This window comes from Pelobates fuscus, chromosome 3, assembly GCF_036172605.1.
Source record: "Pelobates fuscus isolate aPelFus1 chromosome 3, aPelFus1.pri, whole genome shotgun sequence".
Taxonomy (NCBI): Eukaryota; Metazoa; Chordata; class Amphibia; order Anura; family Pelobatidae; genus Pelobates; species Pelobates fuscus.
In genome coordinates, this window is record NC_086319.1 from 101,439,795 (window position 1) to 101,464,551 (window position 24,757).

At 40.5% G+C, this 24,757-nt stretch overlaps 1 protein-coding gene across 2 annotated transcripts in view; it reads left to right on the plus strand.

Moving 5' to 3' along the window:
• The window catches only part of PPP2R2B (protein phosphatase 2 regulatory subunit Bbeta), a 275,434-nt gene that overhangs the window by 213,721 nt on the left and 36,956 nt on the right, over positions 1–24,757 (plus strand). For both annotated transcript variants that reach the window (XM_063447385.1, XM_063447386.1), the window contains exons 2-4: positions 10,148–10,245; positions 12,703–12,868; positions 15,813–15,925. In XM_063447385.1, coding sequence (XP_063303455.1) covers positions 10,148–10,245; positions 12,703–12,868; positions 15,813–15,925 — 377 coding nt within the window. The remainder of the gene's footprint in view (positions 1–10,147; positions 10,246–12,702; positions 12,869–15,812; positions 15,926–24,757) is intronic.

The window sequence follows — 24,757 nt, forward strand, 5'->3', positions numbered from 1 at the left end:
AAGGCGCCGGAGGCTATGATGTACCTTCCTTTAGGGTCTGCGTCTATGGTGTCTATGTGCAGTGGGCAGCTATTACGGATAATTATGGCCACTCCGTTGTGTTTAGTGAGGGCCCTGGCTTCGTAAGTGGTTCGGTACGTGTGATCTTTTAGCTGGAACGAGGCTTGTTTCGGTAAGCGGGTCTCCTGTACAAAGGCTATATCAGATTGCATTCTCTTTAGTTCCCTGAATAGGAGGCGTCTCTTGGTCGGCGTATTGAGCCCTTTTACATTTAAAGAAGATAATTTTAGTGACATGTGGGTAGGTTATGGATGATGCCTATGGCATGCCCACCTCTGTTCGCTTCCACCGTATAGCATCCTATAGTGAAAGTCACAACCCCCAGGGTGGGAGGGAGGGAGGGCAACTGGGAGCGGGTGGGATAGGGTGAGGGGGTAGAAAGAATGAGGGAGAGAAAGGGTGAAGAAGAAAACAATAGGTGAGCACGTACAGTGCTCGGTTGTGGTCGTCTGGACTTATCTGTTGCCAGACTGGTATGGGGTGTACATTTCCCCATCTCGTCTGCGCTCCGCGCTCGAGCGAGGTGGGTATGTATGGCTAACTGACCAATTTGCGCTGTTTGAAATGAACGATTTTGCAATGAAGGATATGAACTCTTGCGTATTTTAAGAAAGAAAGAGAAACAAGTAGGAACAACTGTTCCTGGCCGGCTTGTGTGCCTAGCGTGATGAGGGGTAGGCCGCCTGATCATATTGGTTGCGAGGCAGGTGGCATGGCCCCTTCTGTATTCCTGTATGGTATACCTCATGCTAGCTGCTCGCGCCTGCCCGTAACTTTGTAATTTTATAACTTCATAACATTAGAACTAGGCGTCTGGGAGGGCGGTTCCCTTACTGCTCTGAAACGTCTCGAAAGGGGGCTGTCTCTGTCGGGGTGGGGCGGGGGGCAGGGACCCCAGGACAGGGGCGAGCATTTTGTTGTTCAGTGGGTGCTTTTTTTTTTTTTTTTTTTTTTTTTTTTTTTGGGGGGGGGGGGGGGTGTTTAATCTCCCTGCTACAATCTTTCTTCGTGTCCCCCTGAATTCCATCTCCTTTCCGTTTGTTGTTGTATGAGGTGTTATACTGTGGGAGTATGTGGCTCCCCGTCAATTCCCGCCATCAGGAGTCACCCTCCCCGCTCTCCACGTGTATGCCTGCTAAATCCCCCCCTATATTGCAAACGTTTGCCTCCCGCCTCTATTAACTACCCCACTTGTTTCCCGCCTAGAGTTCCGTCGGCCGGCATGACGGTCGGGCTCTCTGTCCCTCAGCGGTGGTATGTCCTGTGGAGCTGAGGCTGCGGCCGTCCATGCCCATCCTGCCTAGTCCTCCGTCCAAACTCGGACCCCCAGGTATGAGCCCCCCCGTCCCCCCTCCCAAATGGCCACTGACCCCTTTCCCCAGGGGCCCATAGAAGAGGGGGATACCCTCGGGGGCTCCCACACTCTGGACACCGTGGCTGCTACATGGGCCCTTACCCCCAGCCCCAAAAATAAGTTTAGATCCTCCCTCCTCTGCTTACAAGTCCCCCTTCTCCTCGTTGCGCCATTAGTTACTGTACCCGGTCCGGTCGCTGGCGTCTCCGTCCTCCGACCTCCTGCCACTCCGTCGGCATAGGTAAGAGCTCCTCTCTGGTCTCCGCTCCCAGTGACAGTTGCGCCGGAATCTGCACTCCAAGGCCTCTGAGGAACTTCTCCGGGTCTCCGCCAGGCAGCAGCACCCGAGCCTCGCCATTTCGGAAAGCCAGCAGCTTGAACGGGAAGCCCCAGGCATACCGGACTCCCGCTTTTCTTAGGGCCTCAGTCACCGGTCTCCATTCCCTCCTCCTTTGCAGAGTACTGGGGGCTAGGTCTTGGTAGAGCTGCAGGGTGGCTCCCTCATGTTGTATCTCCTCTTCTCTGCTTCTCCGCATTAGTGCCTCTTTAGTCTGGAAGTGGAGGAAGCGGATGATCACGTCTCTTGGGGAGTTGGTGTCCTGTCTTCGGGCTCGGAGTGCCCTGTGTGCTCTCTCCATACACCACTGCTCTGCCGGCAACGTTGGTAGCAGCGGTCGAAAAATGGAGAGAAGCACTTCCTGCAGTGGGCCTTCGTTTTCCCGCTCCGGTAACCCCCGCAGCCGGAGGTTATTCCTCCTGGAGCGGTTTGCTGTGTCCTCCAGTGCCAGCTCCATCTCTGCAACTTGGGCCTCGAGTTTCTTCACGTGCGCCACCACTGAGTTATGGGCCCGGGTCGTATCCTCCATGCGATCCTCCAGTTGGGAGGTCCTGGTGCCCAGCGCCGAGATTTCAGTGCGTAGGACGGAGGTGGCCCGTTCTATTTCTCCTGCCAGGTATGTCTGCACTTCTGTCAGCCTGGCTAGGATCTGTGCTGAATCACCTGCCTTGGGGCCAGAGGGCTCTGCTGTGCGTGGTGAGGAGGACCTCGAAGAGAGGCCCGCTCCGGCGCCATCTTGGCTCTCCGCCGGCCCCGACTTTTGGACTGTGAGCATGTCCAGCACCGATGTCCCAGTGTCCGGTCCTTTCTTAGGGTGCTTTTTGGTGTTTTTCCTGTCCATTATGGAATGTTTTTGCGTGCAAAATTCGCTTTTGTGGGCTATATTCAGCGCTAGGGTGCCGGAGCTCTACTCCCGAGCGTCCAGCTTGTTCCCTGGTCAGGCCACGCCCCGGCAGGCGAATTTTAAAACCCACAGGGACTCTTTCTGGCCACAAAAGTGATGGGAAAGTTGTTTCAAGGGGACTAACACCTGGACTGTGGCATGCCGGAGGGGGATCCATGGCAAAACTCCCATGGAAAATTACATAGTTGATGCAGAGTCTGGTTTTAATCCATAAAGGGCATAAATAACCTAACATTCCTAAAATGTTTGGAATAACGTGCTTTAAAACATCAGGTATGATGTTGTATCGATCAGGTAGTGTAAGGGTTACGCCCGCTTCACAGTGACAGACCAAACTCCCCGTTTAACGCACCGCAAACAACCGCAAACAGTCCATTTGCACAACCGCAAACTCCCCATTTGCACAAGGTCATTGAAGGTCTCTTCCTCCACCCAGCCACGTACAACACCAAGAGTCCCCGAAAGGTGACAACAAGCCCCCTGTACCAGGCTGACCTACTCATCTGCGACTCTCCCAATATGGCGGCAGCCGCGTGTCCTCCTGGTACCAGCAAAGCATGGCAGGATATTGAGTCTAAGCTGGACAGACTCTTTAATCAATTTTGGAAGCAAATAACAAGCAGGAAGCCCCAACAAGCTCCACCACAGCCCCAACAAGCTCCACTACAGCTAAGCGAAGCAGTCCCTACTAAAATCCACAAACGCAAAAGGCGTCGAAGACGGGACCGGAGGCACAAACAGAAATGCAGAGCCTGCCCCACGTCAAGCACTCGCCTCCACCTTAAGCCACCACAATCCCGCACCGGACATGAAGCACCACTGGGACAGATCTGACCACCCGACAAAACAAGCTTCCACCACCTCAAGCCGCGAACCCGGCACTCAGCCAGAGACTTGCCTTTGTTGTTCCAGGTATCAGGGACTCCCAGGGTCTGCACTTGGCGCCCAGAAGGGATCGGATGAGCACAAGCAGTAAACAGCAGCCTGCCAAGCATGTCCCACTATAGCTGATCCTCCACACCATGCCTTTGAGCACATGAACTGCTCTCTGCACATTAACTAATCGTAAAGTAGCAAGCGTTTAAACATGTCATTATTTCACCTCCTAAAGAGTTTGTCGTAGTTCCTTACATGCCTTTACCTTAACCGTTCATGTATTATGTTATTCACTAGTCTCATCTCATGGGGCGACTCACACTTGATTTATAACTAGTGGTGGAACTGCTGATATAAATACACAGTTGATAACGTGCAAGCTACACCCTAAACATGACACATCTTTCACAACAATGTACTGCTATATACTCATACCCTCAGTGCAACTAGCCATGATATACGCACTAAAATAAAAGAATGCAGCTTCAGAATTAATCTAAATTGTATGCTGTCTAGGAGGTGAGAGGGTGTGCTTCTGATTGGCTGGAATGTGTCTGCTGACTGTGAGTTACAGGGTCAAAGTTTACTCAATGATGACTAATAGGGGGCGGACCGAACATCGCATATGTTCGCCGTCCGTGGCGAACAAGCTATGTTCGCCAGGAACTATTCGCCAGCGAACTATTCGGGACATCTCTACTTATGAATAATGCGTATCCATTCTTGTAACCATTTATAACCATTGGGGTTGGGACGGGGTTGTTTGAACAGCATTTACTCCCCTCTTCAGTCTTGACACACTGTGTCCTTTTGAATAATTTTCTCTAGGAAAGAAAAAATCATGTTGCCTAATAAACACCCTCTAGGAATATTCGTGTTCTCTAATCTTTTAGATAAAGGATTTATTGCTTCAATTTCAAAGCGAAATGAGATTTTAAAACTGTAAATACACGTGATTTTGCTCTGTCCTAGTGTAAGGCATGTTTTAGGTCTTCTTATATTCTTGCTGTGACATGACACGAATATAAAATCTACTTTGATTTGTTCTTGACATTATTGTGTTTTTATAGCGTTTAGTTTTAGAGTTGCGGTTTACAGTTTGCCATTTTGCCTACACACGTGTTCACAACTTCATATGTGTTGAGGTTGTCTCTTTTGTTACCTGTATCTGAATACATGTTTTCAGTTTTTGAGCTATTTCACTTTTGTTCCAACCTAATAATCGTACACATTCCAGTAAATTAATCTATGCAACCTCCAAGGTAATATACTTGATGTCCTGAGATGTTAAAGGGACACTATAGTCACCAAAACAACTACAGCTTATTGAATTTGTTCTGGTGAGTAGAATCATTACCTTTAGGCTTTTTGCTGTAAACAATGTATTTTCAGATAAAATGCAGTGTTTACATTACAGCCTAGTGATAACTTCACTGGCCACTGCTCAGATGGCTGTTAGAGATCCTTCCTGGGCCATGGCTGCCTAAAATGCATCCAAACATTCAGTATCTCCTCCCTCTGCATGCAGACACTGAACTTTCCTCATAGAGATTCATTGATTCAATTCATGTCTATGAGGAGATGCTGATTGGCCAGGGCTGTGTTTGAATCATGCTGGCTCTGCCCCTGATCTGCCTCCTTGTCAGTCTCAGCCAATCCTATGGGGAAGCACTGTGATTGGATCAGACTACCACTTCTGATGATGTCAGCAGACTGCTTGTTTTTTATTTTTTTTTTGGCAAACAGCATGCAGAGTTACAGCTTCTGGCTTGAATACAGTAAGATTTTGTTATATTTATGGATGCATGAGAGGCCCAGGGCGGCTAGATGGTGGTTTTAACACTGTAGGGTCAGGAATACATGTTTGTGTTCCTGACCCTATAGTGGTCCTTTAAAGGAACAACGTAAAATTTGAATAGTGAACCATGGTTTCAATAAAAGATTTAATGAACATTTCTAAGATGCAATTATATGCTGTTTGTGGTTTAATAAACACACACATGCTCATCAATTTATTATTTTATTTTTTACGTATGACACAATTTAAAGGGTTACTCCATCCCTTTAAAAAAAAAAAACATGCTTTTAAGATTTATTTTCTCAATAACTGCAAGAATATACATTACACTCCATTTCATAACTTATTTTGAAGTATTTCCGTAGGGTAGGGTAAAATGTTGGTACAAAAGTGCAGCAAGGCCTCTGTATTCTGAGGTTTTTATGCATTGTGCCCCAAGAAGAGATACAGTTTACCTTGTAATAGCACCTAAATTACAACTAAATAGGTTTGTGATTCAAAGTGACAGAGCTTTTAGGTCAAAAATTCTCCACGTTGACAATATTTTCAGTTCAACTATTTTGTCTTAAAATTTTGAATTTGCCTTGAATTATCCAAAATTCACATTTGCACAGTTATTCAGTGAGAATTTTTCAGGAATTCAAAGTGGCCATTTTGGCCTTAAAATTTTTTTTTTTTTTGTAGCTAAAATGTTAACCCTGTGCTTAATTTTATTGGTCTTAAATCATTGAAATTTTTTCCCCATAGACTGGCATCCTATTTATTCAATTTCAGAGACGCCTGTAAATAGAAGTAAATGATTCCCATTTGCAATTTTAATTAGGTCTGCTGTATGCAATTGTTGTTGTGACCCTATGTGCAACGCTATCTTGCTTTCGAAAAAGAATTGCATACATAGCGTTAATGTTCTCTGAATTACAGCAAGGTAAAGCAATTTAGTTAAAAGGGAGCACTTAGTGTAATGTTTGGATCACATTGTAATGCTGTCATAAGCCCTTTTGCTCTACTGGAATTCCAAAAGCTCAGGTATTACAGCAACATGACAAAGCTTTACAGACAGCAGGTGAAAGGACATTAGTGGGTTGTTTCTTTTTTTTTTTTTCTTTTCCTCAAGCCTTTTTTGTTAAACGTGTGTGTATACATGTTTTTCTTCAAATACAGTATGGACACACAATAACCCCCCAATCTATAAAACATTAACCCAAAACACTAGCGGTCAAAGTAAATAACTTAAAAAGATACATGTAAATGAAGTGTTTATAATGGGAAAATATTGCCATATATTAGATGTGTTTTTAGATGCCATGGGCATCCTCTATATGTAATCCAAGACTTTCAGGCATCACTCATGCATTTAGGTGCTAAGAATAGAGCTTGGTGTATATAACTCTATAAAGACTAATGATCCAAGCCTTTACAGGCATCATATAGGCTTATTTAATGTTTGATTAACACATCACCTTGTATTTATCACCTGTCCTGTCACTGCTTGAATCATTGTGTGTGTGTTAAAAAAAGAAAAATCTGTTTTGTCACTACACCGTACAAGTACAAACACTTTAGGCCTGTGTATATAAAAAGTGGTGGTGGGGATATTCCAGCACATATTTAAAGTGCCGCTATAGGCACCCAGACCACTTCAGCTTAATGAAGTGGTCTGGGTGACAGGTCTACCTAGTTTCAACCCTGCAGGTGAAAACATAGCAATTTCTCTTAAACGGCTATGTTTACACTGCAGGGTTAGTCCAGCCTCCTGTGGCTGTCTCACTGGATTAAGGTAAGTGACTGAAGGGGTTTTAACCCCTTCAAAGCTGAGGGAGGGGGGCTCTTCAAGAGCCTGTAGTGCCAGGAAAATGGGTTTGTTTTCCTGGCATTAAAGACTCCCTTTAAGACAAGCATTCGAGAGTTTGGTTTGAAATTTGTATATGAAATAAAATGTGCATTTTGGAAATTCTTTTGCCCTTATTGTGTACAGGCCTACAAGAACATCCCTTTCAGCACACAACTGACTGACCTTTGTCCCAACCACAAATATTTAAGCTGTTGCCTTGAATTGTGGGAGGGGTTACCCGGCATATTTAACTCTGAGCCATTGCAATTTTATTGATCCATCCCATAGCTCCCTTCCTATCTTTTTTTTTTTCCTTCATTTATTCTTGAATTCCTTTACATTTGCAGCATAATATGCAGTTTGCTGAGACCTTGTGGCCTAGTTCACATTGAAGGGTCTATATAAGTCATCTGTAGGCAGTATGTCTGCTCTAATTGATTTAAATAACCAATTACATTTGATTTAATAGATTAATTGTATAAATAAGGGGTTAGTTACTTTAACTCTAATTTGATCAGTTACTAACCACTTCTTCAGTCCAGTTGGACAGAAAAAGTTCAAGCATATTTTTTGAATTCTACAAGAGCTCTGAAAAAATAGATGTACAAATTAAAAAATGTTTGGGGAAAAAATTATCAATAAGAAACCCTTCATAAAAATCCTTATAAATAACTGCTGGCACTGTTAGTTATTGAATACTCTTTTTCAATCTCTTTCCTTGACTGTTTTCAGTATTGATTAGTAGGTTTCCCAGGGGCCTACTCTACCAGATCTGCTTTCGTCCGATCCTTTCACATGTAGTTTGTCTATCTTTAATCTCTATATAATTCATGCATTCTCTTAAAAATGTGAAAGTCTGATCCAGTCTACCACATTTATTACACTTTTTAATGTCACCTTTCTTAATGCGTAGGTGGTGGTTGATAATGAAGAACACAAAGGAAATGTTAATTAATAGAGCTTTATGCTTGCGTTTTAAATTTGCACGCGATGGCAGCTCCATCATTCTTGGCTGCTTGGTTACGAAGCAGCATGCTCATTTGCAAATGGTGGGTGTTCATCGAGAGAATAATTGCACTGGAATTAACCTCTGACGTAGATGAAGAAATAGCCTCAATTAAGCTAATCAGAAAAAATTCACCTATTCTTTTGGATGTAGTCCGTACAGTGGATTGTGACAGCTTTGGTCATGAGTGCTTTTGTGCAGGGAACACCACCTTTTTCTTTGCTATGCAGTTTACAATAAACTTAAATTCTACAGAATTCTGATTTGACCAGAGACCTTAAATGCAACCAAGCACGGTTTGTTTATTCGGGACCAATGTCAAATAAATCACAATGTGTACAGGCACAAGAGATTACCAAACGTAGTCCTTGGTTTAATTCTTTAAATTCTATAGGCACCAAAACAACTTTAGCATAATGTCGCAATTTTTTTTTGGTGTATAAATCATGCCCCTGCAGTCTCATGATCAATTCTCTGCCATTTAGGAGTTAAATAAAGTTTTTTCTGTTCCTGCAACCCAAGCCACATCTCCCCTGGCTGTGACTGACGCCGCTTGCACGTAAAAATAGTTTTATTTTCAAACAGCTGTTAACTTGGTTTAGACATTTTTATCTCCTGCTCTGTAAATTTATATATAATCACACTTCAGAGACTCCTGCAGGGTCTTTAAGGCTATTAACAGGGCAGGAGATGAGTCTAGATTGCACAGACTGTTACTTTTCAGGAAGTGTTTAGGAAGGTTGTGTAAGTCACATGCAGGGAGATGGGATTAGGGCTGCATAAGCAAAGTGAGTAAACTCCTAAATGGCAGAGAATTGAGCAGCGAGATTGCATGGGCATGATATTTACACCAAAACTGGTTTATTTAAGCTAAAGTTTATTTTGGTGTCCATAATGTCCCTTTTATAGTGACTTCTGGAGATAAATCATTTGAAATGGTTTTTCTTACAGATTGTGATCATTTGAAAAGCTTATCTATAGTTATTAAATCAAGGCCTTGTTTTAATAGTTCATGCTCTTAGACTTTAAGGGCATCGTTTTTTTTATTAGTTTGTTTTGTTTTTTCCCCCTGATACTTTTATGAAATAATGTACCATTGGTGATATAAGAAGCAGTCGTAATTTGGTCCGGATATGCCAAGCACACATGCTTTTATTGTGTTCTGTGTATTTGTTTTTGTTTTAACCTGTTTAGTCTATGCTTAAAAACTGCTGCATTGTATACCATAAAAATGTTACGTTTTATAGGACTCTGTTACTGTATAATTAAGAAAAGGAGTGTTAAAATCCATAAAGTAAAAATACTCTAAACGTTACAGCAAATACTTGTGAGAAGTCTCCAGTAACATTGTCTTCAACCAACAACTAGATGAGATCCCTGTTAACCCATGATCTCTCATTAAAATAAATGAAAGCTTTGCTTGCACCAAATGCAAACCAAATGAAATTTCCCATTCAAACCAATGAAGGCGCTTTACATAATACAGCCGCTTACAGTTTTCCATTGCGTTTAGATACATAAATGCCAACAGCATTTGTCAAATGACTGGAAACATTCGGTGTCTATTCGCATGTGTCTCCTATTCTTTTTTTTCAAACGAGTGTCTATAATGCACATATATCAATGCCCTCTTCTGACTTCACACACCAACATGCTATGTGTGTGAGTAAATAAGGATCTCGTGTGAATATCGTGGTCATTTTTAACACCTTATTTACCACACATGAGCAGGCTTCATCAAAAGGAAGATATTCTCTGTCAGAGAGAATATTATTTTTTCTTCACTAAAGGCGGAGTTCACTTGTCAGGCAGTAAGAAGGCTATTGTTTGAGAATGTCTGTCTTTTCTAAGCGTGAGATGAAATGTCAATTTAGTAAAATTCCAAAAGGAGGGAAAAAAAAAATGCAAACAATAAAAAATGTGGGAACGCCAAAGTACTCCGTCACCTAAAAAGTGTCTTTTGTCTTCCTCTTCTCTGTAGCTGACATTATCTCGACGGTTGAATTCAACAACACTGGAGAATTGCTTGCGACAGGGGACAAGGGGGGCCGTGTTGTAATATTTCAACGTGAGCAGGAGGTAAGAGGCTGCCAAACACCAAATTAATTTTATTTGACTCCCTCATTACAGGCTTCATGCTGTGTCCTAATTTTTATGTCTCACTCATTGCCTCGGTTATCGATAGGCAAGACCACACATGACAGACGTTTGAGCTCCCGCAAGCTGTGCTTAACCCCTTAAGGACCACACTTCTGGAATAAAAGGGAATCATGACATGTCACACATGTCATGTGTCCTTAAGGGGTTAAGCCAAATCTGTTGAAGAGGTTTTTGATTCTGTTTAAGACTAGGCTTAAATGATCTTACATTTAGCTTATTCTCTCTCTCAAAGCTTTTCACAACAGCAGAACCAGAACATATTTTTCAGCTCTACATATTGTAAAACCGTTTCATATTTAAATGACTGTGTTTTGCCTTATCTGGTGCTGAGGTAGGGACTCCCACTCCTAAGACCCTCAGTCGACAGCGTTAAAGAACTAGATGGTAAGCTAGTTTGAGCAGTGTCCTTACCTACAGTTCCTGTAATATTCTGTAATTGTTTATGGTCAAACCTTTTTATAACATTGTAAAGTGTTACGGAATATGTTGGGACTATATGAATACCAATAATAATGAGAAAAGAAGATCAACCACAGCTTCAGACTGAATATGGTTTATTTACTTCCAAATGAAAATGGGAAATATTTCAACACTAACTAACTTTTTTACTAAAGTGAGAATATACGTTTAATTCAAAGTGAATTTCTCTTTTAAGCCCAGGGTAGCTAAATGGAATGCGTAGTATACTTTTCCAGTTTGACAGTTTTGAGTTTGTAAACAACCCTGCTAATGTGTCTAAGTCACATACTGTTTTATTCACAAACTGTTGTAAATTGTAAGCCTTTTTTTTATTTTTTTTGCGTGCTGCGTTCCATCACATAAATAATTAACATGAGTGACTATCACAGTAATATGCAGATATTACAGAGTAACCAGAAGCATAGGAGTGAGTAACTGCATTTTAATTTTTAATTTTTATTTTGATAGATAAAAAAAAAAAATGAAGGCTTAAACAGTCTAGCACAAACTGTCTATTTTAGACTTTTTTTTATTTATTTTATTTTTTTATACAGTTTTTAGGTCTGTTACCTGCTTTAGTGACTAACCCCGTTTCAAAATTGCCATTGAAAGAATTTGTAACACTGCAAATGCTACAATGCTATTGCATATTCCAATCGTTAGAATTCATTCCAAACTGGAAAGTACTGAAAATCTGTTTAACAGCATGAAAATGTCTTGTGTTTTAGCTACAAAGTTTTGAATGAGGGACACATAAACAAAAATCCATATGCAATTTTGACCAAAAAAATAGTTTTATAGTCACCAGAACAACTACAGCTTATTGCATTTGTTCTGGTGAATGGAATCATTCACTTCAGGCTTTTCGCAGTAAACACTGTCTTTTCAGAGGAAATGCAGTGTTTACATTACAACCTAGTGATAACTTTACTGGCCACTCCTTAGTTTACATATGGGTTAATCCAGCCCCTAGTGGCTGTCTCATTGTCAGCCACTAGAGGCGCTTCTCACTGTGATTTTCACAGTGAGAAGATGCCAGTGTCCATAGGAAAGCATTAAGAATGCTTTCCTATGGACTGACTGAATGCACGCGCGACTCTTGCCGCGTATGCGCATTCGGCGGAAGAGGGAGGCGAGTCCCCGGCGCTGGAGAAAGGTAAGCGTTTAACCCCTTCCTCCCCCTAGAGCCTGAGGGGAGGGGGCCTATTAACACTATAGTGCCAGGAAAACGAGTTTGTTTTCCTGGCACTATAGTGGTCCTTTAAGGTAACGCATAAAGGAGATGATGGCATATAAATACATTGTATTCTCCCCTCTGATTTAACATTTCTTGTTGCAAATCTGCAGCTTCTCCGGAGAATTGAATGAAGTGTCTTGGAAGCACTGTGCATGTCCAATATTCTTCTTATCAGCATTTACAAGCCTTTTACCTTCATGAAAACATATGAGCGAAAAACTACCTAGCAAACTAATGGGAGCAGTGTGTCTTGTTTAGTTGCTGATTAGCTTTGTTTGTATTTATTTTGGTTTGAAGCTATTTGCAGCTGATCAGGTGCCGAGACTCTCTCACCGAGTCAAACGAAAGCTCACAAACATTACCTAGGAATAAATAGGTAATTCACAGCTGTAACCAATACTCATATAGCACATTGTTTCACCTGGTATTGTCTACTAGTTACACATTTTTCCAGCCAAGTAGTTTACATCCTTTTAATCACTACATTCTGGTAAAAACAAAAAAAACTGAATTGTAATCCAGTAATCTAGTGGCCCAGGTAGCATTTGTTCCCTTGCCCCTTCCTTTGCCAGCCTTCCAATGCCATGAAAACATAATGAGCAATTATGGCTAACTACGTTTAAGTTGATATGATTTCATACTTTGTGTGTGTATCATTTTTTTCCGGCTTTTCTTTGCAGAGCAAGAATCTGCCTCATCGGAGGGGAGAATATAATGTTTACAGCACTTTCCAGAGTCACGAGCCAGAGTTCGATTACCTGAAAAGTTTAGAAATTGAAGAAAAGATAAATAAGATAAGATGGCTTCCCCAGCAGAATGCTGCCTACTTCCTGCTGTCTACCAATGGTATGTAACACGCAAGATTTCAAGACTTAAAATCTGTTTAACATCATGAAAATGTCTTGTGTTGTATCTACAAAGTTTTGAATGAGGGACACATGAACAAATATCCATATACAATTTTGACCAAAACGTTTTATAGTCACCAGAACAACTACATCTTATTGAATTTGTTCTGGTGAGTAGAATCATTACCTTCAGGCTTTTTGCAGTAAACACTGTCTTTTTCATAGGAAATGCAGTGTTTACATTACAGCCTAGTGATAACCCGACTGGCCACTCCTTAGCTTGCTTCTAGAGGTGCTTCCTTAAGCAGCCCTGCTTAAAGTGAAGCACTAGCATTCAGTGTCTTCACCCTCTGCATGCAGACACTAAACTTGCCTCATAGAGATGCATTGATTCGATTTATCTCTATGAGGAGATGCTGATTGGCCAGGGCTGTGTTTGACTTGTGTTGGCTCTGCCACTGATCTGCCTCCTCAACACGCACAGCCAATCCTATGGGGAAGCATTGCGATTGGCTCACAGAATCACTGATGATGTGAGCAGACAGGGGCAGAGTTAGCTGCTGCAGACTTGAATACAAGAGGAGTCCAGGGGGGGATAGATGATGGTTTTAACACTATAGGGTCGGGAATATATGTTTGTGTTCCTGACCCTTAAGTGCTCCTTTAAGGAATCATTGAGCTGTCAAGGTTATTGACCCAAAATGAACCATTAGAGCATTTTATTTAAATAGATATTTATTTAATTAAATATGCAATAGTGTTTAACATTATACATGAGTTCTAGTCTTCAATTACTATGCATATACTAGTGCAGCAGTAGGCAACCTTCGACATTCCAGATGTTGTGGAGCTTTCATGCTCTTATGATGTTTGAACATTCTATTAAATGCAATTTAAAGAAAGCCAGCACTGAAATTCACAAACATATGGATTCACAGGGATGAGCTTCCTGGGAAATGTAATATGTAGACCTCTTCATGACTGTTATTTTTACAAACAATTGACTATATGGTTGTATGGGATATATTGCATATGAAGAATATTTGACGCAAAATATGTACTCTAAGCCAATCGGTAAATAAAACGGTTAATACACAATTCAATATTAAACTCCTTTTGTTAATTCCTGTTGGCTGTCCATCTGTCTGACCGCCTGTCCATCCACCGTCCAGTTTGAGAGCCTATAGATACATTATAAATTTAAATTGATGATCTATCTACTGAAAAGCAATTCTTAAATTGCCTTTAAAGCTTTGCTTTTTTGGGGGGCAGGGGGGTAAATGTTAATTGCATGTTAGATTCAGGACATCTCTAGAAATCTAGTAGAATGCCTTTCTCTTAAAATATTTTGGTGAGGGAACATCTAGTAATATCCAAGTTCATGTCCGGAGTCTCAGGTTTGGCAGGGGGGATGATGTAAAGGACTAATGTTCTGGAATTCTGCTTCCCCAGATAGTGGCCTGTTTAAATTCCACTATGAAGGGGGATTAAATATATCTCTCGAACATATGCCTCTGTCTAATTATTTTGCAGCAAAAGGTTGGAATTTCTCAGATGAAACTAAGCTGCGAGTCAATTGATCATTTTAATACAATTCATAGCTGTTTTAAATGTGTTCAGAGGGGGAAAACACATTGAGAGAGAATAAAGATTAATTACATGGTGTAATGTTCTGTTAATTGAGTTTTAAAATAGTTTTTTGATTAACAAGGATATTATCTGTGCAATCAGAATGACATTTCCAGCGCCAGTAGGAAATTAAAATTATTCTTTTTAAACGTACCATGTTATTGCATTTGTGCCAACTGTCTAAATGGGCCCTTGCTCAGCCAAATGGGACAGGAGATAAATGAAAGGATGGTAAGATCTTGTGTTAAAAGAATAGCTTGTGAAGTGTCTGTGCCAGCTAATGAGATAAGATGAAATATTCTTTCTTTTGATAAACTGCTTAGGTTGTCTTTTGAGCAACATTGTTTTTTCAACTGTTTCCGGTTTAAATCTTTTGCAAGAATCCTGTACAATTGGAGTGCTCTCCAATAAATAAATATACAATCATATTTAAAAAAATATATATATTTTCACAGAGCTGACCTATCTATAACCAATTATATGATTTAGATGGGGTTAATTTGCCATTTATATCCTATACAGTAAACTATATAGGGCTCAAAATGAGCACTAGCCATTGGTAAATAATAATTCAGCCCTGGAAAGTATAAATTCACCCCTGGTGAGTATGCCATGAAGCCAGCTTTAGGCGCCCCTTGCGAAAAATCTTGATCTTGTGTAGTGTGTGTGTATAGGGGTGTAGTGTTTGGATAGGGAACAGTCATACACAGAGTAACACACACAGTTAATCTCACACACACACAGGCAGACAGTCTCACGCACGAGCACAGGCAGACAGTCTCACGCACGCACACAGGCAAGCAGACGGTCACACAAATGGAAAGTTACCTCTCTCCATAATGGGCTGGAAGGGAGGAGTGAAGGCAGTTGCAGCTCCTGGAGTCTTTGGGGAAGCAGGGACTCCTTCCCTCTTCCTGTGTAGCAGCGGCTTCTGGGCATGCTTAGCTCCGCCCCACTGTCATTTTTAGCTCTGCCGCTAGGTAAGCCTCACCCACACTGCTATGTGTTTTTTTTTTGGGGGGGGGGGGGGATAGTCTCGGGTGGAGGAAAATTACTGTACTGTAAAATGTCCCTGCATGTATGTTATACTAACATTTTTAAATATTGCCCAATTGTGGTCCACACTCTTTAATGGTCATTGTGCGAGGAGTGAGGATATAAAGGTACTTTAAAATGTATGCTGATAAAACAAAACAAATTCATAAAGTATTCCAGCCTAAACTACCTCGTGTCCCATGATGCTTTCACAGCTCCATATTCCTTTATCAGAAGCTGCAAACTCATGTTCATCTTGTCATCTTTTTATATTTTAGATAAAACAGTGAAACTATGGAAAGTCAGTGAACGAGACAAGAGGCCTGAGGGTTATAACTTGAAAGATGAAGAAGGAAGGCTGCGTGACCCGTGCACAATAACCACATTGCGAGTAAGGACATATTATTCTGTAATATCCTACCTTGTGCTGAGAATTGGCAGTTTTATAATTCACTTTCTCCTTTCATTTTAGAAAATGTTCAGCAGAAAAGGGATATAGTCTTTGTGTGTGTGTCAAATTACAGGAAAAATGTAAAAAGCATTTTGTTCGCTTGCTATTACATAGGTAATCATTAGGATCTCTCTGAGCCAGATCAGGGTTTTTTATGCTAGACTTGTTTGATGTTTGATGATCAAGTTGCTATAGCCTCTATATGCTGTGTGGGTTTTTGTTTTTTGTTTGCTTTTTTTTTTTTTGCACACTTTTATTTATTTATTTATTCATTCTTTTTAATTGTGGACACATTATTCTTTGTTTGAATTAGGACTGTCAGGCGATCCCACTTAAATAAGGGACTTCATCGAATCATTTTCACTATTTTTGGGCATTTCATGTTTTTGTTTTACTTTTTGTTTTCTGTTAATGCATTTATTGTGGTTACATTCTGCCATCTCTTTTTCTGTTTCATGTGTAAAAAGAGTTTTCCAATTAGTAGCTTTGCTGGATTGTTCAACTATGGTGACCATGCAACTACTTGTAATGCTCTTCATGTATAGGTGTTTTTTTGTTTGTTTTGTTTTTTTAAGTGGGTAATAACCACTTATACTACTGAAAAAGCAGCTACCCGTCATTTTTATGTAAAAAAAAATATATTGTGGTGGTGTGTTTAAAGAATTTTTATATTTTGCTTTCATAAATGCCTTGTTGCACAGTTCTTATTGATGCCTTCAATAGATATAACAAGTTATCTGTATAATATTTCTATTCTAGGGCATCTGGTGACATGTCAAATGATGTGCCCAAGGAGGAAGTGTGTGCCTGGCCATAATTTGTATTTAACTATAGAGTCTTTTATCTAGATCGGTGATGGCGAACATTTTTGAGCACGAGTGACCAAACCGCAATACCTCAAAGTGCCAACACGGCAATTAAACCTGAATACTACAGTTTAAGTTTAGAAAAAAACAACTCATATAGTTGTCCGAACTAGGGGTGTAGTGTGTGCATGGGAGTGCAGTATATACATGGGGTACAGTGGGAACAGTGTGTGTATGGGGGCAGTGTGTGTATGGGGGTGCGGTGGGGCCAGTGTGTGTGTGTAGTTGGGGGCTGATTCAAATTTTTTTTTTCCTGACACTATATAATCCTTAGGTCCCCCACACCCTCAGGGCCCCCCTCCCGCTGGCCTGAAAGGGTTAAATTCCCTTCAGCAATTTACCTTTATCCAGCGCCGGTGACCTCTCCTCCCCATCAGACGTCCGCAGTGGAGCCAAATGCGCATGCGTGGCCAGAGCCGCGCACGCATTAAAAACGCCCATAAGAAAGCATTTCTTAATGCTTTTCTATGGACTTCCTGCGTGCTCAATTCGATTTTTCGCATTGAGAGTCGGGGAAGCACCTCTAGCGGCCGTCAGGAAGAAAGCCACTAGAGGCTGGATTAACCCTGACACTATAGTGGTCCTTGGAAAAAAAAAAAAAAAACATTAGTTCTCTGAAACTGCTATGTTTACATCTAAAAGGTTAACCCCTTAACGACGAGTGACGGACGAGGTCCGTCACTCAGGGGAATGCGTTAATGACGAGTGACGGACCTCGTCCGTCACCCGTTAAAATTAACCCCAGATCGCCGCAATCGCGGCGATCGTGGGGTTAATGGTGCTCCGGTCTGCCTCTGCATTAGAGGCAGACCGGGAGCACCGGATCGGGCTGTCAGAGTACATGTGCCCGCTCTGACAGCATGTCTGAGCGGGCACATGTGCTCTCTATACTCACCTCCGCCTCCCTGCACTTCCTGGTTCTGTGTGAAGTGCAGGGGGACGGATCTTCAGTGATCCTGCCCCCTGGTGTTAAAAAAATAAAGTAAAATTAAAATCCCACCCCCCTTTACCCCCCCTTTACCCATTTTAATAAAAAATTAACCCCTTCCCTGCCAATTGATCACTGACTACAGTGATCAATTGGCAGGGATTACATTTTACTAAGATCTGATTTTTTTTTTTAACCCCTGAGGGTTAATTCTTTTTTTTTTTAACCCTCAGGAGTTCAATTTATTTTATTAATTAATTTAAATATTTTAAAATTATAAATTTAGCTAGCTGGGGAGGGTGGAAGTTAGTGGGGAATTGGGGGATTTAGTATTACGCTAACTAGGGGTTAACGTTAAAAAAAGTTTAAAAATAAGCTTTAAAAAGTTAAAAAATTAAGTTAAAAAAAAGTTTTAATAACATTTAAGTAAAAAATTTAAAAAAATAAACCCTTTACCCAGTCCAAATAAAAATTAACCCCTTCCCTGCCAGTCGATCACTGCCTACAGTGATCAAAATACAGATCACAGTATTATACTGTTCTAATTTTTTTTAACCCCTGACGATTAACTTTTATTTATTTTTTAACCCTCAGGGGTTAAATGTATTTAATTAACTAATTTAAATATTGTATAATTAAATATTTTGCTAGCTGGGGTGGGTGGGAGTTATGGGAAAATGGGGAATTTACTGTTAGTGCTGCTTACTGCTAGTTAGGGGTTAACGTAAAAAAAAAAAGCTTAGAAAAATGTTAAATCTGTAAAAAAAAGTTTTACGAAAGTTTAGGAAACTTTAAAAAAATGAATAATCAAAACAAAAGTTTAAAAAATAGTTTTAAAAAGTAAAAAAAGGTTTAAAAAGTAAAAAAAGACGTTTAATAACGCTCATTACCACTACACCTGGTACAAGCTAGCGGAAAAATGATCCCACGCTAAGGTTCAAAATATGCCTTTTGAAATACCCTGGGATGTCTTCTTTAAGAAATGGTATGGCTTTATGGGGTATTTGGTTTATATAGCCTGGTAAAATACTCTAAAATGGGACATGGGCACAGCGTAAAAATTCAAAATTTGAAAAAAAATGGAATGGCTGTGTCCCAAATGTGCCCCTCCGATGTCCACATATACCTGGCAAAGGTACATACGGGGGTATTTTTGTACTCAGCAGACATAGCTGAGCAACATATGAAGTATTATACAGTGGTAGTACACATAAGGTTTGCAAAATATACTGTGCAAACTCACTTTGTGTGCCAAAAAGGCAGAAAAAACGCTTATTACCACTACACCTGGTACAAGCTAGCGGAAAAATGATCCCACGCTAAGGTTCAAAATATGCCTTTTGAAATACCCTGTGATGTCTTCTTTAAGAAATGGTATGGCTTTATGGGGTATTTGGATTATATAGCCTGGTAAAATACTCTAAAATGGGACATGGGCACAGCGTAAAAATTCAAAATTTGAAAAAAAATGGAATGGCTGTGTCCCAAATGTGCCCCTCCGATGTCCACATATACCTGGCAAAGGTACATACGGGGGTATTTTTGTACTCGGCAGACATAGCTGAGCAAAATATGAAGTATTATACAGTGGTAGTACACATATGGTTTGCAAAATATACTGTGCAAACTCACTTTGTGTGTCAAAAAGGCAGAAAAAAACGCTTATAACCGCTACACCTTGTACACGCTAGCGGAAAAATGATCCCACGCTAAGGTTCAAAATATGCCTTTTGAAATACCCTGGGGTGTCTACTTTAAGAAATGGTAGGCCTTTGTGGGGTAGTTTGAATTTAAAACCTGCAAAGATGCTTGGAAATTGCACATAGGCCCGGCGTCAAAATTCAAAGTTCGGTCAAAACTGATATGGCTTGGTCTCCTATATGGCACTGTAGCTTCACAAAATAGTGCCATAGACATACAATGGGGGTGTCCTTTTACTCAGAAGACTTAGCTGAGCATAATTTGGGGGGTTTGAACTTAGTGGCACACATGAAATATACAAAATGCCCAGCAAAAATGAAATCCGTATGTAAAAAATGCACAAAATTATTTTTTACCACATACTTTGGCATGTAATGGTAAAAAAATGGGGGCATGTTAAGGCACAATATGCACCTTATGAGATACCCTGGAGTGTCTTCTTTTACAAATGGTAGGCCTTTGTGGGGTGTTTTGAACAGTCAAACTGTTATAATACCCCAAATGGAAGCATAGGCTCATTAAATCCGTCTCTCAAAATTCTACTGTGAATACTGAAAAGGACAGGTCTCCTGTATGGCACTGTAGCTTCACGAAATAGTGCCATAGACATACAATGGGGGTGTCCTTTTACTCGGAAGACTTAGCTGAGCATAATTTGGGGGGTTTGAACTTAGTGGCACACATGAAATATACAAAATGCCCAGCAAAAATGCAATCCGTATGTAAAATATGCACAAAATTATTTTTTACCACATACTTTGGCATGTAATGGTAAAAAAATGGGGGCATGTTAAGGCACAATATGCACCTTATGAGATACCCTGGAGTGTCTACTTTTACAAATGGTAGGCCTTTGTGGTTTTTTTTTGAACAGTCAAACTACTATAATACCCCAAATGGAAGCATAGGCTCATTAAATCCGTCTCTCAAAATTCTACTGTGAATACTGAAAATGACAGGTCTCCTATATGGCACTGTAGCTTCACAAAATAGGGCCAAAGACATACAATGGGGGTACCGTTGTACTCAGCAGAAGTAAATGAACACATAATAAAACTTTGTACAGGAATAGCACACACCAACTTTACAAAATACACATGAGAAGTTCTTTGTTATAAGTTTGTGTGCGAAAACCACCAAAAAACACAATTTTACTCCAATATTTAGCAGAGGTTGGCGGTAAAATGGCTACGTAGAAAGTGTCAAAACAACCTTAGGTAAATAGCCTGTGGTGTCTACTTTATATAAATATATACTTTTGTGTGGCAATTTTGTTTTCTTTTATGGCTATTAGGCTTACAAGACAAACATACCAAATTCTAAAATCGCTCCACATAAAAAGTTTATTTTACTCCTTGTGCTTTGTGACCTGTAACTACCAAAAAAAACTTAAAATCCCAGACACATTATATATTCTGTAATTCAGAACAACTAAATGAATTTATTTTTAATTACTTTCCTTAACCTGCACTAATTATGTACACATTATTATTGCAAAAACTGTAAAAAAAAAAACACACAAAAATTATTTTTTTTGCATATTTCTGTATTTTTTTTATAATAAATAAGCATTTATATATATATGTGTTACATCAAATTAAAGCCCTTTCTGTCCTTTAAAAAACGGTATATAATATGTGTCGGTGCAATAAATTAGTAAAATGCAAATTGCAGTTGAACGCAAATAGCAAAAAATGCAAAAAATGCCGTTGTCATTAAGTGAAAGACAAGCTTCTGAAGCTCTGTCCTTAAGGGGTTAAACCTGGGGGACCTGGCACCAAGACCACTTCATTGAGCTGAAGTGGTCTGGGGGACTATAGTGGTCCTTTAATTTAAAAAAAATAAATTATATCCCCCTTCCTTCTTACATTTGCCCAGGGAGGGGGTTATCAATTGTGAAGCCCTGGTGGTCCGGTGGAGAATGCCTGACGGTTCTAGTGGGGAGTGAATTCTAGCCTGCAGCTCCTGGGCTAGAGTTCACTCGTGCGAGCACTTAGTGTTGCCATGGTAACCGTGGCAACGCTCAGTGCTTGCAATTGGTGACCCGGTGGAGCTGCAAGCTAGAGCTACCAGGTCTCCTCTCCCTCCCATGCCGGCAATGTGCCTGCGGTGGAGCTGCAAGCTAGAGCTACCGGGTCTCCTCTCCCTCCCCCGGTGACCTATAGCTGCGTGCCTGCAGAGAGGGCTCAGCGTGCCAGCTGTGGCACGTGTGCCATAGGTTCGCCATCGCTAAACGATGATGGAATAATAAAATTTTCTTCATTAGACCTATATGTTGCTGCCTGTAGCTTTGTATCTTGTCTGAATGAATATCAGTGTGCTGTGTTTATAAAAAGAACACAATTAGGTTCATTTACTCAAGTGAATTTCAAATGGAAACAGGAAAATTCAGCTACTTCTTTAGTTCGGCTGTTAAATTGTAAATTAACTGTGAGTTCTCATTTTAGTATATAACCCTTTGTGTCTAAATGGGGCTGTTACTTAGACCTAGTGCTGAAATATAATGAACACTTATTGGTGAGTTAGGGCTGAGACACTGATGTTGGGGGCAGGGGCATTAATGTGGGGTGGCACAATAGGTGCAGGGACACTAGTATAAGGGATAGGGCAGATACACTATTGAGGGTTTGCAGAGAGGGACAAACTGGGGCCTGTCTTACAAATACCCGGCACACACAGCTCATATTACACACAGCTGTCACGCTTTATTAGGGGACGGAGGGTGAAACATTCAGGTTTATTCACAATTTTTTTTTTAATTTTCAGAAATTAAATCTAAATGTAAAAGCTGAGGCAAAAAGTTGGGCTATTGTTGTATTGGATACTATTTGCAGATCAGTTTCTTTATTTGGATTTAAAGTGTTACTCCAACAACCATGACCACTTCAGTTATCTGAAGTGGTCATAGTGGTTGGAGTATGTAGGAATAGTGTTTCAGCTTAAAATACTGCACGTAATGAGTAATCTCCACTCGTGTGCCAAGATCTAGTTGCACCCCTGGCATGCGTGACTTAGGCAGCCCAAAACTCTGTTTCAGACGGCATAATATCTATTTTGTGCATATTTAATGTCTGCAAGAGGAAGCTAGTTCTCCCCTCCTTGCCTCTGTGCACTCACTCCAGTCTTAAAATATCATTTAAAAAATAAAAAAATAAAACATTTAAAATGGCACTACCACATTCGGGAACAAATTTGCAAGTCCCCTGATGGTGACATTTCTTCTGGTGGGGCTAGTAACTTACCTTACCTGACCCTGTCTTTCAAGGGCACTGCCTTAGTTGATCCGGCGGAATCTCGTGTGCGAGAGCACAGCAGTGACATCCGCGCCAAAGAGGATTCCGCCGGATCAATTAACAGCTCCCTCGAAGGACGGGTATGTAAACTCACCTTTACCTGCAGCACTGGACAACCAACGGCAATGTCACCGGCAGGGGACTTGGCAAATTTGTTCCCGAATGTGACCGTGCCGCCTTAAGCCTCCTGCACATATATTTAACAAACCTTCTTAACAGACAGAGCTTACCTTCTTTTCAAAGCAGAGATCAAACTGACTACCGAAACACCATAAAGAAAATGTAGGCATTGATTTGAGGGATAATACCATGTTTTTTCCATTTTTTATTTTTTTTTATATTAAGGTTAAAAAAAAAAGTTAACTATTGCATCAAGCTAGAATATTTACCCTCTATTATAATTATTTTTGTAGTATTTTTCCTTGATGCAAAATTTTATTTTCAGATGTGTTTGAGTTTCAGTATGTTATGCCACCTGGTTATTTTATGTGATCATCTTTTATTTTTTTATCTGAGAAACCTCAGGAGCACCTGCTAGTTGTCTATAGATAGCTCAGCTAAAGGGACATATAGGCCTGAAAGTAATGTCAACCTCTTGACAGCTAAGTGGCTGTTTTGCTTCTCCTTGTCAAAACTGTGAGATCCAATGTTCACCAAACCTGCTTCGATTCCACGCAGTAGAGGAAAGGCTGGAGGGGGCGGGGGTCACAGCATTCAAGCAATGAGCTGTTTTGCCTTCATTCAAATTCAGTGAAGGGATAGATATCATCTTGGAGCTTTTCCACATAGCAGATGTGACTTCTGAGGCTAAGCTGCTACACAGGGCCAAATATGATGAAGCTCATCACCGTTTCCTGTCGTCTTCCTTCCCCAGGGTGACTGCGCCATGGCAGGATTACTCTATGAGCAGATATGTATAGTACAGGCAAGGAAGGAAGAATGCACAGTACAGCTTGATGATTGACATTTTTTTTTAAGCTGTCCTCCAGTCAAAGTTAAAATACTCGTGCTCGCAAACATTCATGAGATGGCTCACATGTTTAAACACAGACTTCGCCTTCCATTCTCAATCTGCTTCAGCCATTAAAAATCACCCTTGGTTTTGATGAAAATACCTCAGAGTTCTAGAATATAAAATGAATAGACTTTATTAGCAACAAAGCAAGCGAAAAAAGTAGCCGAGGATAACAAGGTCAAACTCCATTAGGGATACCTAGAAATAATACATATATTTTAAAACTGTATTCATTAAAAAATAATGTTGCAATAGGCATTTTACATCGGTTTCTCTAAATCAGATTGTGATTTGACAACCTTAAGGCTCCACGATTGTCACGAACTGGGTGATCATCTTGCCTATGGGTAAAAGGAGATTCGAAGCCCAGAACTCTGGCCATTTATGCGTTGTCCTCTTCATTCCTCCCCAGTATAACCCCTTTTTGATCTTTCAAGTGGAACAAATGGGAGATTTGAGACAGACAGACCTGGGATGTTTCCAGATGTTTAAGTAAATTGAGACCCATAGGTGACTAGTGGAACAGTTTGTAGTTTACTTCCATTTTCTAGATTTCTACCTTCTGAAAGGGATTTTGGTTTGAGTCAATCTCTTCCCTCCATCTCATCATGATATCATAGATCAATTAAAAAAACTGGTGAGTCAGGAGAAGGACATTTTATTATTGGTTCATTTGGCAGATTTAATGTATTGTTTGGGTTTATCCAGTAGATTCCTGACATGCCAACAGCATGTTATCATGAAGTAAACAGATACTGTTAGAATGGATATTTAGCTTTTCTAGTAGAAAAACGAAATAATAATCTGAAAGAAATTACTGAGATGATACGTTTTAACTAGATTGAAAGTGTATAGTATGTATGTGTGTGTGTGTGTGTATATATATATATATATATATATATATATATATATATATATATATATATATACACACACACACACCCGTCTGTACCCATCCAGCACACAGAT